This window comes from Passer domesticus, chromosome 3, assembly GCF_036417665.1.
Source record: "Passer domesticus isolate bPasDom1 chromosome 3, bPasDom1.hap1, whole genome shotgun sequence".
Taxonomy (NCBI): Eukaryota; Metazoa; Chordata; class Aves; order Passeriformes; family Passeridae; genus Passer; species Passer domesticus.
Window position 1 is genome coordinate 107723578 of NC_087476.1, and position 18883 is coordinate 107742460.

The window sequence follows — 18883 nt, forward strand, 5'->3', positions numbered from 1 at the left end:
ATCACAGCACACTTGTAAAATGGGAGAGGAAAGTCCACAAAGGGGTATTTGATGCTTGTTTTCATTGCCTTTGCTTGGGGTGGCTTAGCAGGAGCTCTTCTACCACAGAGATAAAGCCAACGGGATCTCTCCATGGGAATCAGCTCTGCCCACCCATTTGCCTTCACCAGAGGGGAGAAGAATAGCAAACCACTGCCCCATGCTGTTTCTTTTGCCCTCATCAAAGACCAGCACAGTGACTTCAGACTCCTCCTATCCCCCATTCCCCACTGACACCCATTACCCAAAGTCCTGCAAAAATTAATCAAGATGTTGAGTCTTTATCAAACCTGTCTTGAGGAAATGGGCTCAAAGGCACCAAACCTGGGTGCCAATCTGGAAACCTTACACCTGAACTAGGTCATGTTTTGTCAGCAACAGTATTGGATCAATTTTTTCTACACATTTCCAATAAACACACCCTCTCGACTCCAGCAAACAGTGTTGCAAATCAGTTTATCATTATCTTGTACAAACCATGAAAATTAGAATCATGTGAGCAGAAGGTTAGACTAATTCTCCTTTCTCATTATAAGCACAGGTGTAGCACAAACACCATGTGAAAAAAGCAATTAAAAAAAAACCTGCTTTTTTTTCCCCCCATTAGCTGCCTTAGCACCATGACCAATTAGAAAATTGTTTAATATCTGTAATCTGCATTTGCAGAAAGTAATTTTCACAGTAACTCTTCGAAGTAAAACAACATCACAAAACCCTAGTGCCTCAGCCATTTCTTTTTGTGAGTCTGGCAAGGCTCTTGCTGTGTTTACTCCATCCTTCTCCTGCCCCACTGCTAGGACCTGGTAGCATGGCAGGAGGAGAGAGGTAGCTGTGAGAGTGACTGGTCACCAAAAAAACTTTTACCCCAAATAAATGCTGAGCAACATTAGGCATGTACAACCTCAACTTCACGACTTTTTCTTCCTTCTCCTCCAAACTACAAGCACTTTTAAGATGGAGGGGTGCCTCAAAATAATCAACTATACTATATACAGTACTGCTTATATACTAATATACTAGAATAAACTATGTATCTACAGTTTACCCATAATTACCCATAAGATGTGCCTGTGGTAAAACATAATCTCACCTGTTTCCCCATGCTGTGGTTTGGGATCTCTACTTTAAGAACATTTTACACACAGGTACTTAACAGTTATCTTCTTCCCACGCATTCGTGTAAGTATTTTCTATAAGTAGCAATTCTGCCAAACAGCTCAGTGTTTGGATGTCTTTGGGGGGAATTCAGACACAAGAACATTTTCCTTCTGGGCAAAGTAATAAAATGACATTCTTGCTCCTCCCACTAGAAGTCAAACGGAGGTCAGCTCCCCATCCTTGTATCTGTTTAAATAAACTGGTCCAGCTGTTTGTTTCCAGGATGCCCTTTAACCTTCTGTCCCATCCTCCCTGCCTTTGTAACACAACGCTTTACTTTGCATTATAGTAGACTCCAAACCACTGAGCATTTAAAAAAAAAAGAAAAAAGAAGAAGAAAGTATTCACTTTCAAGTTTCTTCCTGCATCCCAAACCTAGAATTTGTAAGAACCTATCAGATTAAAACAATTAATGTAGCTTGCCTTGAGAGAGCACAATACAGGCTGTGATGTTTATAAATCGCATTTGAAAACTTCTTGCAAGCAAAACTGCAAATTAGCTGTTGCTGCAGAAATATATAGGCATGTGGTTAATTTCTTCATACTCTCAGGTTTTTTTTTTCTTTGAGAGAAGGGCCAGGATATTTTGATCACTCTTTGAATTTCCAAAGTGCCAGGCTGATTTGAACATCAGCAAAAAAAATGGAACAGAAAAGCTAAAAGGAATAATCTCCCTTCACATTTTCCCAAATGTTTATATTCACCTATCTTAAGAGAAAGAAACTCTAAATCACTCTAATCTTTAAAACTTCAGAGAAATCAGGACTTAAAAAAGGTATTTGCATACTACTACTGAAATGGAGTCAAAATACAATTTAGCATAAAACTTAAGACAGATGTAGAGCTTTACTCATGTGAGTAAAGAGCCAATCAGGCTGAAAGGCTTGCACGAAGGATTTTTCCCTACACCAGTGCTCTGTGTTGTGGTATCTTTGCTCTGATGAGGAAGGGGATCTTTTGGTTTGAGTTTTTTGCCTCAAAAGAGTTGGATCAATAGTGGCACAACAACATAATATCCCTCAGTGTACAAGTTGCACTCAGCAAAGTGATGCCTTGGGCTGGCTTTTTTTTTTCCCTTCCTCCTTTTTTTGTGTGGGGCGGATTTTTTTCTTTTGTTGTTTTGTTTTGTAAAGGGAAGGATCTGGCACGGAGAAAACATTTGAACAGTTGGGCAAACACAGGAGTTTGAAGTATTTCCTAATTTTTTCAAGTTAACTTTTCCTTGTTCTTTTCAGACGCATGGGATTGCACTTTCTGCCATGTCCCAAAAAGCAAGAAAACCCCAACAATTCCACCTGCATAACCCTAAAGGGAAGGAGGAAACCCTCTTCTCTCCCATTTGCATTTTACTAGGATGTTTTCTCTTAGGCTTCTCGCCTGGGGTCTGTCTGCAGAGGTCACTCAGGCAGACTCCCTGGTTGGTGCATCGCTGGTCCCACGGGTGAGCTCCAGCCCCAGCCCCGGGGATGCAGCAATCTGCCTCTGCACTCTGACCTTCAGCTTGGCCGCCCTCGCTGCCACGCACAAGTTTTGTTTCTTCAAGCAAGAGGCTGCATGGCTGGTGATGACAAAAGACTTATTTTAGTTGGAAATTGGCTACAATAATAGCAGCCAGAGAGCAAGGATTTTCAGAGGGTCACCAAACCCTCCGAAAGGCACAGCTCGCTAGGGCTCAGGTTACAGCCCAAGTGACATTTTCCACACAGATCTGTTCTTTCTCCCTTCCCCTTGTATTTCACTTCTGTTGAGTGAATAAAACAAGACCTTCCTCTGCTGTCACGAATTTCCAAAGTCACCTTTGCTCAAGAATCGACAGAGTGATTGTGGGGACTTCCAATTTGCAGTCTTTGAATGAAATTTTCCAGGACCAGCTGTCTGAAAGGAGATGCTGAGACTTCGCGGTCTATTGAATTTTTCTCTGTCCCCAGCCCTCCGAAATGAGGAGAGTTTCACACCATTACTGACTTCTGCTACTTGGAGTCACAGGCTGCTCCCTCTCAATATTGTCCCAAAGCGCTGCCTGCCAGAAGTCTGTGTTACACTAGCAGAGCCAAGAAATTCCCGAAAATCTCTCTGCCTCATTTTCTCCTTGAGCTCCTTCTAGCAAACCAGGCGTAAGAAGAATGAGAAGCCCACATTACCTACAAACCCCAGTGCTAAAAATCTCTCATGCCCCTCTGAAGAAAAACAGTATTCCTCTCGACAACAAACAAATCATTTTTGTAACAGATGCCAAAGTAAACATAGCACTGCAAACTGGCAAATAATTCACTTGTAAAACCAGTTGCACTCTTTTCTGCATAGTGGGATCCTTCATTTATACAGCAGCAAAACAACATTCTCTATTCAGCACTTAATTCCTCAACGCTTAACAGGTTTATCTCTAATAAAACCAATTTAAATGGAAAGTGTGCTATAAACCAAGATTATTACACTTCAGTAACTGCTTTATTCCTTATTTTAACATATTTTCATTTTTTTCTCTGTGTTTGTTTTCCAGAGATTTTTAAAGAGTCGGTTAAAGAAAAGCAAAAAAACCCCATACCAACACAGAAATTATTTCACCAAATCCTTTCAAATGTTTTTTGAAAACAGCCTTGAAAATAGCAAGCTGCTTCTGTAATTATGAACAGAAAAAATAAGTGCAGACTTTCGAATGGTAATCACATCTCCCCATCCCTAAAATGAGAAATAAATGTTAAAAGAGTGCTTACTGCTGTTATTAGAAAGTTCTGATCCTGAAGTCAGTTAGTGAGCTTAATGACCCGTAACTACCAGTCATTAGCAATCCATGCTCTCTGTACTCCCTTTATTTGTAAAGAAAAAAAAAAATCCAAGACACTCAAGAAACTTTGTTCAATTTAAAGTCAAACCTTATGAAATCATGTTTGGCAACTTTTCTTGGTTTCTCCTCCTCCTCCTCACCAAAGACAGTTCAGGACTGTAATACATCATTTACAACACTAAATGGAGGTAGGGAGGGAAGAGAGTACAAGGGCTGCTCACCGCCCACTCCAGACGCGTAATATTGGAATACACTCCAAAGGCAGAGAGCCCATCCATCAGGAGCATCAGAAAGGTCTCCTGAAAGATCCCCTCTTCCTCCCTCCCCTGCTGGCACAGCACCAGTGCCAGGGACTGTATATAGGGCTGAGGGGTGTCACAAGACAATATTGGAGAGTGAATTAAATAAAATACTATGCAAAAACTAGTGATGAAAAACCACTAATTAGCTGACAAATTTGATGTAAAGCACTAATGAAAGCCATGTGTGGTTCTGCAATTTAGTTTTAAAAATAGCTTCTGACTTCAAGCATTACTATGTGACCCCACCAATGGATTCATGTTGTGCATTCAGAAAAGTTGCTCTCAAACAGGAGAGTGCTATCGAATCTCTCTCCAAACCAAGTCTGCTAATGCAGGGAGCATATCGAGGGCAAAAATAGAAAGCAGAGAGATGAGATCAGGTATGTGCTCCTTGTAAGAGAGCTGGCTATGCCCTACATTTTGGCTGGCCAAGCACGCACCAGCTTCTACCTTTGGCCACCTCCCCACCTCCCCTTCTCCCCAGTCCTTAAGCTTGGGAGCTTGGCAACTGTTCCAGTGCCTCACCACCCTCACAGGGAAGAATTTCTCCCTAATTTCTAAAGTAACCCCAGCCTGTTCCAATTTAAAACCACTCCCCTTGTCCAATCAGTACCAGTGCCATGGGACAAAATGCAGACATGGTGATTGCCTTGGGGTAGCAGTGAGCCTGGTGGTGGCCTGTCCTCTGGACACAGAAGGGATGGTTGATGGCTTTCTATTGAGCTGGGACCCTCAAGCTCCTGGCCCTGCTTCTTTTCCCTTGGCCCAAAAGCTCCCTTAGCCCCATCTCTCTGCAGGGATGTTTGAGGAGTCTTTCTAGGAGAGAGCTGGGCAGCAAACAATTCCAGTTTGCAAAATTTTGCCTGTTCTCCAGCAGGATGGAGCTAAGGCTTTTTTCTATTTATTTGGCTAGTTCTGAATGAAAATTATGGAAGGGTCTTGCTGGGGAGGAGTGAAGAGCTATTGTGCCTGGGGAAGGGATCCCTGGAGATATGCCTTTGTGCTCTGCCCATCTCCTATGCTCTTCTACATCACAGGTGAGCTGCTGTTGGCCTTTCTGGTATGCTCTCCTTCTCCTCCTCCTCCTCCCCTCCCATCCATATATTCCTCTGAAAAAAGCTTAGCCAACGTGGAAGATTTCCAGTGAAAATCCAGATCCAGCATCCAGACATCTCTGCGACGATGCCAGGGAGTCAGAGCAGTGTTGCAGGTCTTGGCTGCACTGGGGAGAACTCTCAGCAACCTCATTCCCTGACACCACAATTCCCTCGGGGTGCAAAGCAGATGTAAACTCGCCCTCAGCAGCCAGATGATGTAAGGGGAAATCTTTACATGGCAAAGCGCCAGCGGAGCTGACCTCCCGTCTCTTCCCTGCTCCTAAATCCCAGCGCAGCTGTACTTTGCTGATCTCCATGTGCCACAATTAGCCTTTAAGGAACATGGCAAGGATTCATGTAGTAGAGCAGCACTAAGGCTGCTCTAACTCCTGCCTGGGACAGCACTGGCCCCCACAAAGCACTGTGGCTGGGTAGACAACACGCTGGCAGACAAAATCTTGCCTCCCACAAAAACACTTGTAACAGAGGGTGTGCAGGCTCTCTGAGAGCTTTGAGAGCAGCCCAGGCTGAGATGCACATCTCCCAGCTCACCGTTTTTGCAGAGAAGGGTTTGAACATCAACTTCCCACCTGATCCTTCAAGAGAGATTCTCTGAACTTTATAACTTGGGTCCTGATCTGGTGCATGCCAGCAGTGCAACCCAGCAGCCTTTCTTCAGCAGACCACATCAAACCAGCAAACCAAGCCCCATCTGATGGCAGGGATTAAGCTGGGAATGGGTGAAAGCTCACAGTAAAATACTGGCTATTTCTTTGAAAACATTTCTCCCTATTTGAGCAGTTTAATGTCCTCTACCCACTCAGCATAACCTCTGTTTTAGTGGAATGTAGATCTTGTGAGAAGTGTCTGCATGATCTCTGAGCTTTCTCATGCTATACAAGTGTTCTAAACACAGGGGGTCCTCCTTGAGGTCCAAGGTTTTTCCATACATCAGATTGTGAGCCTTGTCCAAACAGCTTTTCCATATTCCCTCCTTCCCCACCCCACATACAGCATGGGAGCTGGAAGCTGTGCCTTGTCCTCCAGCCTGAGCAAAAGAAGAGAGGCTGCTCCTACATCTGGCTGCTGGTTTAAACATGTTTCCACTCACTGAAGGGTGTGAGAAAGGACCTGCCTATGCTCCTGGATTAATCCCTTCATCCTCCTCATCCCCAAAAGGCAATGAAGGAGTATGGAGTAACTCCACACCCAGTCACCCCGCACCAGCTCCTGCAGGAAAAGGAGAAGCAAAGCCCAGGGTGGTCAAATCCAAACTCTTGACAAGTGTCTTTGGGAGAAAACACTCTCAGGGCCCCCAGAGAGAAAATATATGGGACCAGTGTTTTGCACATGAAATAGGCTTTGACATCATTCTGGTCTATACCCCAAGACATTGGTTTGGGGTGTTGAGGGAAGCTTTATTCCTGTGGTTGTGTCTTCCCCACCACAATCAAGACAACAAATACAGACACACTGATGTATTTTGTGTGATGTGGGCACCTGAAAAACTGGTTTGAATTCTTTTTTCCTTTTTTTTCTCTCCCCAGAAACCACAAAAGATACAGCTCTGAGTCACAGCCAACCTGAAAAACAACCCCACACTTCTGAGCAAACTCTCTGTGCCCCAAGACATCCCACTTCAAAACATTGTTTTCTAACCACTACTAATAGCCTACTTTGTAATCTACTTTATCTAAACATAATTTCCCATTAAGTGAAGTGATTCATTTTGCTTCTAATCCTACTACTGACAGCATTATATTCAGGGCAGAAGAAAAGACACCCTCGGAAAACAACACCAACAAAACACACACAGGGAAGTCAGAGGAATGTCGAAGATTAAAAGAATTTGTGAGACAGGGGACAGACAAAGCTTAGGGATCAGCTCCCAGATGGTACAAACCACCTTTATAACCCAGGTGGGAAGTCAGACATCTCTGGAATAAATCTGAATTCAAAAGGAGCTATTGGTATCAAGCTTTATCCCTAGCCAAAAAAGACACAAGGACTACAATGCCTGGGCAAGGGAAAAAAAATAACCCATGAAACTGTTACATGACCTAGATTTCATTGAACAACTGTGGAAGCAATATTTTTTCAGCATCTGCTGCCATTTCTTTTATTTTTGAAAAGTCAAAGAAAAGGCAGAATCCTGGTTGGTGCTAAGGCTGGTGTGGCCAGCCATGTGTCACTTACACCAAAATCATTCCAGGGTAGGCAGGGCAAAACACACACCCTCAAAAGCACATCCTCACTCTGCCCCTCTGGCTGTGTCTCATTTTTTGACAAGAGAAAATTGTTTTAACCAATAAAAAGGCAACATTTGCCCCATTTTTACTATTTCAGGCTGAGCTTTGAACCAGGCAGTTTGTTTCACGCAGGTGCAGCCTGGAGCAAGCGTCTGATTTAAGTGCAAGAGGGTCTCTGAGGGCACCCTTCTCCACGTGCTGGTGTTTCAGTTTGTGATGGTTAATCACTCTACACCAGTCTCAGCAACTGTTGACACAAAATAGGTGGAGATCAGGTCTGTGGAAGCACAAAATACCAGAAAGGCAAACTATATGTAAACACTCTTCAGATAGCTATGACAAAAATAGACCAAAGCCTGACTTGCAAAGCAATGACAAGCCACTACTCTCCCCTTCTGTCTTTCTCTTTTTTTTTAATATATTGAGGGCATGTAATTTTTTTTATATATATCAAGGATATTCCTTGCACTAAAAAGAAAGCAAGACCTGAGAACTGTATTTACAAAGACAGTGCAAAGCACTCCCCTTGCTTCCAATGCAGCATTTCCACAACACAATAGTGTCCTGAATGGGCACTTTTTTTAAAAGCCAAACTCTTGTTTTGAGCCTGGTGCACACCTGAATCTCAGTATTTTTAAATAAGAAGAAGCAAGCAAAGCATTCTGACCCCTACTCTGATCCTGCAGAGCAAAGCTAGAGCAGGAGAGCAGAAAAGAGCAAGTAAAAAATTTGCACGAGTGACATTTCATCTTATTTCCCTGGCACCTGACATCACATTTGTTACAAAACATTAATGCACCAACTAAAAAAAAGTTTGTTGAGTATAAGACCACACCAGAAGAGGAAAAAGAGGTTTTTTCTTGGCTGCATATTAACCTTTTGCTAGTCAGGACTATTGGCAGGTAAACTCTGTTTGCACTGTCTGATGTTCTGCAGTGGGAACCAATGCTACTTCCTCTCAAAAAAGTATATCTGTGACTAAAATAATACCAGGTTTTGAGGTTTATTTTGCTCAGTGCCCAGGGTGTCACTAATTAGTCTGTTAGCTTGGGCCAAATGATTTCACATTTGCTTTTGAAATAAGTGGTGTTTCCTTTGCTGGTTTTTCCCAGTCTGAATCCAGGGGCTGTCAGAGCAATGGTTAGAAACATCTTTCCTTGGTCCTCCTGAATGGGATGACCCTTGTTTTGGGGCAGTTTGGCGGGTGTGGAGACTGACAAGTCTGGACTGAACAAGAAACCCAGGGTCTATTAGGTCTTCATCTTCTCCTCTGCCTGAAGTCCTGGAGGCCAAGGGGAGCACTTCCCCAAGAAAACTCTTTACTCACCTCCTCTGAGCACCTGACCCCTTTGGAAAACACCCATGGCAAAACTGTACCACTACGTCTTAAACTGACTCACCAAACCCAAACCCCACATGTTTGTACCACTGTGCTGTACTTTAAAATGGCTTTACTGAACGAAAAAAGGAAATTCCAGCTGAAAATCCGGTGATCCAACAGTACCTGATGGCTTTACATTCACAGCTCTTCCCCCTGCAAGCTATTTGCTCAGCTTTTCTAATAATACCTTGACTGCCTGGCAGCTCTCCAGGGCTGTCTAAGGCAATGTGCAAGCTAAACATTATTTTTTCATCTGATTTCAATATTTTCTTATGAGTAACTATACAGGATTTTACCTAGTGAGTATTCCTGATTGCTGTAATTTAAGAACAGAGAAATAGACTACAGATGTAATATTATTATTACAATTGGCATTCAAGGTGAAAGGCATAACAATTAGCTAAGACTTAGTGAAAACATAAATGCAAAAATCTGCTTGAAAAATCCAGCACATGGTACATTTAGAACAGCTAATTTACCTCACACATTCTGAACTGCTCAAACGATGTAACAATTCACCCAGCAAGATACTTTTAAAAATAGTTTTCTTGGTGTTTTAAGGGGGTTTTCTTGAAGGGGGATGATTTTCATACTGCAAATACCTACCATCTATTCTCTGGAATATAAAACAATATTTTTTTGTCAAACCCAAAATATATACTCTTTCTTATTCCTATTTTTTTCCTGCTTTCACATGTATTCCCATTAACAAAACTGTTTAAATAACAACTGTATACATATTCTAGAATAACACAGAGGAGAAAAGTAAATTTTCTCCAAAATCTGATGGTTAAGATCGTATTGCTGAAGTTGAGAGGATAATTTGTGAATGTTTTAACATTTACAAGTAAATAAGTACTTGTATTTACTATATCTGATTACTGAGAAAAGTATTTGTTATGTTCTTACACAGATTGAAATTGCATCTTGACCTTTTCTCATTTAATCTGTTTACTGCAACAAAAGCAGTAATAGATACATCTGAAAATAAGCAGATATTTTATTCTCCAAGGACTAAAAATCTCTGCGTGTGATATGCTTGGAGAACCAAGTATCTTCCCTATTTATTGTAGTCTACAATTTGGTGGGCAACAGGGGTGAAAATCTAACCCTGCATATAGGACCAGCACCTGCTTTTGCTATGCTCCCTCCCTGCTGGCCTCCTCCCCCACTTACACCCTAAAAATAGTGCTTAAGTGGGACTAAAGTGGTGCACTGGTCATGTGCTGGCCTTTTGCTCGGGGTGAATATCACCCTCAGTGAAGGAATTGAGCAAAGATGATGTCTATGCTAAATGCCCAGCCCTAGGAAGGAGCAGTTCTGTCCCCTCCAGGGGTCTGGAATGGGGCTAAACACATGGAAACACCAGGCAACAGCATCAGTTGGATTTGGGGCTGTCTGACTGTGCTTCAGATGCACCAAACCCTTGTCATGCTATGATATAAAAACCACAGAGGGAAAAGAGGGGCCTGGGACTGTTTCCCAAAAGGTGGAGAGCTGTGTGGCCATTCCTCTTTCCCCTGCCCCTCTGTGGAGGGGCAGGCAGGGGCTTTCTGCTTCTGCCCCATCTGCATCGGGTCCCATCTGCACCTCTCCATCTGCATCTCCCAATCTGCATTCCCCCATCTGCTCCATCCTTAACCCCACCATCTGCAAGCCAGGAGGAGCAGATGGAAAGGACACCCTTCCCAGTGGTGTTCCCCATTCATGGGGAGTTCTGGGGAGCTCTCCCCCGTGAGAAGTGCAGAATCCTCCCGTCCCCACTATGCCACCCTGCCTGCCCATGCCATGGCAAAGCACTTCTTCCCCTGCCCCGTGCAACTGCTGCAGCAAAGCTCTACCACTAGTCTTACCCAGGAGCAATGAAATGGAGGCAGGAGGAAATTTCCTGCTGGAGGAGAGTTGTGAGGGAACTGAAAGAGTAATAAATTATTTCTGTGTGTCTGTGCTCTGAGCTGGCTGTGCTACATACAGTAAGGTGGTCAGCTCTTCCTATCCCAAGTCCATCTCTGATTTTCCACACTTATCTTTGGGCTGGTCTTGGAGCCTTTTTGAAATGTCTTTCTTACAGGGTTTGAGGTGGTGAACACCTGAATCTCAGTATTTTTAAATAAAAAGAAGTAAGCAAAGCATTCTGACCCCTACTCTGATCCTGCAGAGCAAAGCTACAGCAGGAGAGAAAAGCAAGTGGAAAATGTTTGCACATTTTTGAACGACATTTTTGAAATGTCTTTCATACAGGGTTTCAGTAGAATCCACTTCATCTGACTCCAAGAATAAGATTAGGGAAATTTTTTTATCACATTATTTGATCATTTTTTCTGATATGTTAGGTTGGGGTTTGTTCTGAGAGTTTTGGCAAGCCTAAGAAATTATATACAAAAATGACATTTAAAGAAGCCAAGAATACAAAATCAAGAACTCAAGAGCTAGAACACCATATGACTAGAGTTGCTTGCACCCTAGGCTTTAATGTACTTCATTACAGTTCAGTTACCAGCTCATGCTGCCATTTTTGATAGGGCTCAATGCCTCAAGCATCCCAATGACAATTATGTCTGTTATAAGAACAGGCCAGGTTTTATAAAATAAAATAAAAAACCTATCCCTACAGGCAATAAACTTTGACAAAGTTTGACTCAGGCAGGAAGAAAAGCAAGCCAGTTCATATAGCCAAATACTGCACTGGAGAAGAGGGTTCAGCTCTGCTGCTTCCTTGGACTGATTGAGAGCTACTGAGTGAATCACTGAACACAAAACTTTCACCATAAGTTACTGATTTCTCACTTCTCCACACCCAACAGTGGACATTGAGAATGGAAGACACCAAGGCACCCAAAACTTGGAGTTTCCATGAAACATGAAGTTTCAGTGATCGTTGGACCCCAAATGAGAAAAAACTGCTGTAATTGTGAGTCATCTCATAGTCCCAGACCAACTCAAAACTTGTGCTGGACCTCTATGAGGCTCACTTCTTCCCCTGTGAACCAGGACAATATTTTTCTTTCTCCTTGCAGGGTGACTGTAAAAATGCAGACCCACAACCTTGTATGCATATATAGGCATGTGGAGGTCAGGGAAGGACTCGGGTATTACAGCAGTAAGTGAGTGCCACAGGAAAGCCCAGCAGTAATTATTAATTCCATCTTCAAGCACGGTTTGAATACAGCTCAACAAACGAAGCACGGAAGAATGAGGGCAAGATAAAATATTGACTAGCTGCTCCAGCATTGTCTGGGCTGTGCCCTAGATAGCACAAGGGTACTTGAAAAAAGCAGAATGGAAACACCTAATAAAGGCTGGAGCTTTAAGGATTTGAATTCTCTCTTTTTTTTTTATCATTTTAATGCAGTTGGATGCAAAATTATTTAGAGACAATCACATAAAGACATGCACATATAGGGTAATTATATAGGCACATTTTTCTGCAAGTATACAAACATCTTATCTATGTGTACCAAGACTTTTCTAAAACATAAACAAGCATCTGGCACCTAATGCAGCCCTTGATTAGAATTGCTCTCTCTTCTTCATAGACTACCACCAGTAATTATTTACCATTAGCTCTTAATGGGAAGGGATTCAGCAGGGATGTAGTAAACAAGAAAACCGTATAGATTGTCCAATATAGCCTGACTGGCTCTCAGCTGAGGTAAGAAGTGACAGGATCATACCTGGATATTTCAATTCACTGTTTTTATCACCTGGGAAAAGTACCTTATTAACCTGTACTTGTTCAGGTCTCCACCATGTCCATACAGGCATCACACGAGTGCCCCTTTTTGCTCATGTTACTGTGCTTGGAACCCTAAACTGCTGTGGGGTTAAACAACTGATGTGACAGAGACCTGAACGGTTCATTTAGACTAATGACTTTTGAACTCTGCTATCTTTCTACCTTCCACAGATTTATTTTTTTTTCCCACAACAGAAACATCTGACTGAGGCAAAAAGATGCTCCCAGAAGGTGATTCATAAGTGAAGTTGTCATGTGGGGAAAAAAGAAGGGAAAAATCCTCTGTGTGGATTATTTCATTACTTTAAAAATAAAATAAAATAACCCAATGAAAAGGCTCATGGTAAAAGGACTGTGGTATTTTTAAAGACATGTGCCCTTTCATGGATATATTTTCTGGCACATCTCACATCATCACCCCATTCCTGTGACTCCTCCACCATCAACAGGGGTTATGTTTATCAGCCTAGAGAGCCCCAGCACCAGGGCAGTCCATATGTGAAAATCAACATTTTTCTTTCGTTACAGCAAAAAACTAAAATATGCAACCAGCACATACTGAAAAGGCATTCAAAATATGACAAAAAAATTTGTTTAAATGCTTTCAGTCTGCAGAAAACAAATGCCCTCTTCACTGACTGGTCTGTGGCAAACTTCTAATTCCAGCCAGAAAATCCAGCATTTCCAGTCTGGGCTAACGACCATGCTACCAGACATGAGTTTATGTTTTTCATGCACATTTCATGTATTCCCACATGCTGTGTTGCTGCCAATAATTTATGACTGATCTGCACCCAGCCTGCCCTTCAGCATTTTATTTAATCTCTGCAACAGTGATTTACAATGACTCATCATTAATACAAAAATGTACATGTGTGTTAACAAGTTTGGAAGAATCTAAGGAGGAAGGCAAATTTTTTTTGTGAGTTCTGGCTGAATGACTTATGAGCCTGCTTAAGAAAGGCAAAACTAACCAGAAATTATATATTAGCTCTTCCCTGCAGCAAAACATTTAGGTAGGAAGAGTTTCTTGTGCACATTGCTTTAGAAGAAAAGGGATCCAGCAAAATGTTTGAGAAGGTTGCTCCATAGCCCCCAGGATTTGGGAGGGGATGAGTAGCTCTCTGCACACCTCATGGCTGGGTATTCCCCATGCAACCTGCACACTCAGCAACAGCTTCACAGTCTCCTTGTTCCTTAGCATCCATTACAAAAAGCAGGGGCTGCACTGCCATATTTTGGCATCTCTGCCCAGCACCTGCGATTTAAGAAAGCCCCACAGCCTCTATAGTGTTAAATTGTTGTGGCTCAGGGAGAGAAGGAGAATTGTCTCAATAATTTATACAATTGTAACACCACAGCAGAATTACTGAACTGGCTCAAGTAGAGGATGTCTGCCCTATATCAACAATACTTCAGTTATAATGTATTTTGACCTTTTTTTTTTTCTTTGCACATAAGGAACTTATAAGAACACACCTGACACAAAGCCAAAGAAAAACCTCCTCATATTCGAGGAGAGACAGATACTCAAAAACATTCTGGAGAGAAAACTGAAAGAAAACCTACTGAAGGTCACTCTGGAAAAATTCCACCATCTTGAATCCATCCTATGTTCATCATCTTGAAAATTTTCTTGTGACGGACCATCCCAAACTGACGCATTTGTCCATGTTGAATCCTGCACTCCCAGACCCCGCAGCAGTAACACACCCGTTCTCCACCCCATCGTTAAACCAGACCCTGATGAGTACCCACAGCTCCTCAGTGGGCCAAAACACCCATTGCTAAACTGAATGACAACCATACAAATGAGGGTAACACCTGGATGAAGGCTGGAGAATGTAAAGTTGAAGTAAACATTAATATTTTCTGGCTGAGCCAAAATACAGTGGGTTGCACTACCTTATAACAAGTAAATTTTATGGGGTTTGCCTTTTATTCCTCCATTTTAAATTAAGTATGTTTGAAGCATACTTCATATACACTAAGTATTTGGTATTTTCCTTTATTCAGCATCTTAAAGGGCTTCAAAAAATTGATCTCCCAAGGCTGCTGTGGGGTCACAGAAATTGATAACCCTTACAAGCTATGCTTATGTGAGCCCGCCTGCGTCTCCCAGATAGTGCACTTTGTAAATTAATCCTCCAAAGGCAAATATATTGTAAGTAGCTTGTTATCTCTAAAGTACTAAATTGAAGAATACATGGGATTATATTGACAGAAATTACATTTTCTGTAATGGGGTTTAATATATCTGAAATCTCTCCCATAGGCTCCTACGCTCTCTAAGAGAGGAGGGTTTGTTAATGTAGGTGCAATGGACATCAAGACCAAATTTATTCACTAAAATGGATTAGGCCATGTAATCAGAGCTTCAGTAATATTAATCTCTGACACTTATTGAACAGGAAAAAAAAAAAAACCAACAACTTTTGTCTGCAAACTGGCATTCCTCCCTCCCTTTTCCCCAGCAGGCTTGCTGTTTGCCTTGACCATTTTCTGGGTATTACTTCAAAGAGGATAAGGTTTCCCATCATAAACACTAATCTAAAAATATTAGGACAATTAATTAGATACACTTAGTTTTACAAGGTATTAGATTGCAGCACACTTCAAGTATGACACTTGTTCTGGGACAGTGGGAGGAACCCACATTTTGATGCAGTATCAAAGGGTAATAAATCAAACTTTTTTAAAAAGAGGTTTGCTGCTGTATGATACTTAAATTACGAGTAATTTTCACTGGCTGCCTTCACAAAACCCTGAGCAGTTAGCAACCCAAAGTCCACTGCAGAAACAGCACAGATCCTGACTTCCTTCAAATGAATCACTACCATAATAGAGCAGGGGCTCCACCAACCATACCCTTAGCTGGAGCAAATAAATAAGATTGCTCCACACAATGTACTTCAGCAGCAAAAAAACAGATTGTCCTCAAAGTTCATTCATAAACTGGATTTTGAAAACAAACTGATAAAGAGATTCAAGGGTGTCAGTCAAAAAGAAAAACCTCTCTAACTACAGTATAAAAAAAATCATGACAGCAGTCCCAAATAACAATATGCTCAGCAGAAATGGGACCAATTGTCCCTGTTTTGCCTCTGACATCTGAACCACTTCCAAGACCAATGTCCTGCAAATGGATCTGCCTTCCTATTGAAGAACAGATATCCTGAGCCAAAAAGATGACTGGTATCAGGTGTGAATACACTGAGATCTGCCCAAATGATGGGAAAATAAAATACAGTAGCAGACCTCATACCTTCTACACCTGAAACCACTCACCTGGTTCTATCGCTTCTGTATCAATAAACTTTTGGGGAGGGGAACAACAAGGGCAAGGTGTGCCCCCAAAGGAATAACCAAAGGGTGCCATTGGCCATATAGAAACACTAAGGAAAATTACTTACCAATTGTTCACTTGAAGTATAGTGAGACCTGTGTCTTGTGCCAACTGCTTTTTCTGCTCTTCTGAAGGGTAAGGGTGCTATAAAACACCAAAATAAATACAAATATTTAAAACAATGTCCTTTTTTGCCTACATTTTATTTTAAATTAAAAAAAAAAACCCAAACCAAACCAAAACAGAAGCATGACATCTATTATTGAAAGGTGAAAATGCTGAGGTGTGTCACTCTTTTATAATTATTAATGGGCTACTACATCACTTAATTAATGGCAGTAAAAGACAAGCCAATTATAAAGATTAGTGAAGTGGAGAAATAACTGCTTAGGACACTGACAGTACCTTGATACTTGAGAAGGATATTTGTTGCATTAGCTGAAAATTTTTTGTACTTGTCTCAAATGACCGATTAGAGTAAAATAATTTATTTTTTCTCTTTTTTCTGTTTTTAACAGAACAACAAAGAATGTGATAAAGAACTTCTCTGTAAAACTAAAACACACTGATGTTTTCTGAGATAGTGAAGGCAAAACTTGCCACTGTCCCAAAATAATTTGCAAATAAGATCAGCATCCTGAACATAAACAAATGCCTGTGTTTTGAACACAGGCCAATGCAAGGTCAACAATCAGCACATTTTTGCCTGACATTAGCATGGCTGTGCTGAGCTAATCCTAAGAGACAGAAAATAAATACTCCTTTAATTGAAGATAATGTTATAATTCAATCATAAGTTTCTTGTGAGAACTTGATTTGCTTTCTCAGAAAATTTGCTTCTGCATGAATACAGATTGCTTAATAAATCAACAGCAAAAACCACAACCAAGTCTGAAATGTAGAAATATAATTTCTGTCCTTCCCATCTATGCAAAAATGCCACTGCCACAAAAGGAAATGGCCAAATACTGCAAATGTAAAAAGTCCTGTTTTGAGGCACTGGTTCAGTTCCAAACTGGATGCCCAAGTCTCAGCACATATTTAACTCTGACCTGGACTGCTGCAAGGTGCTTAATAGCATTTCAATAAAGATCATTTGATATAACTGGTTAGTCCTATTGTAATACTATTTAGTAGTTGATTGTCACAAAGTATTTACTGTTAGACATTCATCCATTTTTTCCCCCCCAAAAAATTCCCTCATTCTCTGGATGTATTCTTCAGCGTAATATTACATGAAACATAAACTGAAACCTTGCAAAGCTTAAGAATTTAAAACCTCATAAAATCCCACAATCTTATTGGTATTATAGCTATTTGGCAGATTTTACATATTTTTGTAAACAGCATAATCTGACTTTTCATGGCTATGTTACATGCAAGTATCACCTCACATTACCAAAGATGGATTTTTGTTGGAACTCCAGCAACTTCTCTTAACTCAATACATCAATTTCAAATCCCACCACCATGGCCATCACCTCCATAAGAGACTTTTTTTTATTTCCCCAAAATATTGAGGAATTTTCAATTATTTTAAAAGTACAGTTCTCTTGACGGGAAGCTCACAGATGACCTGCACACCTGTAGACCATCCCTTGTATTTTCTGTGTGTACATGATACAGCTCCAGAATTGTAAAGTGAAAAACAGAGGGAAGGGGATTTTTCTTCTTTTTATGGGCAATTTGCATTTTACACACGCAAAAATACAGCATGTATTTTACTGTCTGCCTTCTACACACGTTCATCCACAACATCCACATCATACTCATGTCCATCTATCTGAACACAACACTTTTCTTCCCATCAATGAAAAAACCCCAAACCCTACAGAGATAATTTGTAGCATTTTCATCTTTACAGCTTACTTCTCATTTCATTACTTTGCTATCAAGCAAGGACAGAATTACTGGGTTTTTTTCTTATTTTGCTTTGCCACCTTACATGTGATCTAATTTTAAGTAATTGAACAAACTGTGTCTAATTTCATGCAGCAAGCAATAATTACTAGACAGCCTCTAGCTATTGGAATTGAGAAGTCTGTCTCCATTAAGCAATTTTCAATTGTTCTGGATATTTTTTTTAATAGACAAGACTGGATAAAATTAGCCATCAAAATAATATTGTCATTGTAAAAGTAATTGCTTTAAAAGTCCCAAACTACGAATTCCTCAAATTGTGGTATGTCTAAGGTCATCTGATTTTTTTCTTTTCATATCTTAGTACAGCATAAACTTTTAATTTCATGATAAATCTGTAATTGCCATAATCACATGACAGCCTAGGATTTCACACAGCTAATCCCTCTTAGCTAAAGGGTCACAATGCAGCAGGTTTTTTAACTATGATTTGGTGTGGTTTCAAGTAATCTTAAACACTAAGCAACATTATTATATAAGCTCTCTGTGGATCATACGAGATGTTTCTTTGTAGACTAAAAATAAAATAAAATAATAGAAATTACTTGACAAAGAATCAGCATGCCACAGGCTAGGTTGCTATAAAAACATTCAAAGCCTTAGCTGCATTCCCACCCACAGGGCTTGGAAGGCCTGTGCTACAGGCAAAGGCAGACATCACATTGCAACACAGAGAAAGAGGGAAACCCTGGGAACTGCCATTTTATGCAGAAATAGGAAATTCAATCAAAACTGTTGCTGTTGGTCTTTACTCCACCTACACAAGAATGACTAGTGTCTTCTGAAAACTTTCTAATGGCTGTTTGAAGGAATATAGGCAAATGCACATAGATATGGATATATATATATACATAGTGTGTGTGTAGATTA

At 40.9% G+C, this 18883-nt stretch overlaps 1 protein-coding gene across 6 annotated transcripts in view; it reads right to left on the reverse strand.

The window, feature by feature from the left end:
- Positions 1-18883, reverse strand: part of MEIS1 (Meis homeobox 1) — a 107809-nt gene that overhangs the window by 6941 nt on the left and 81985 nt on the right. For all 6 annotated transcript variants that reach the window (XM_064414924.1, XM_064414923.1, XM_064414922.1 and 3 more), the window contains one exon: positions 16161-16237. In XM_064414924.1, coding sequence (XP_064270994.1) covers positions 16161-16237 — 77 coding nt within the window. The remainder of the gene's footprint in view (positions 1-16160; positions 16238-18883) is intronic.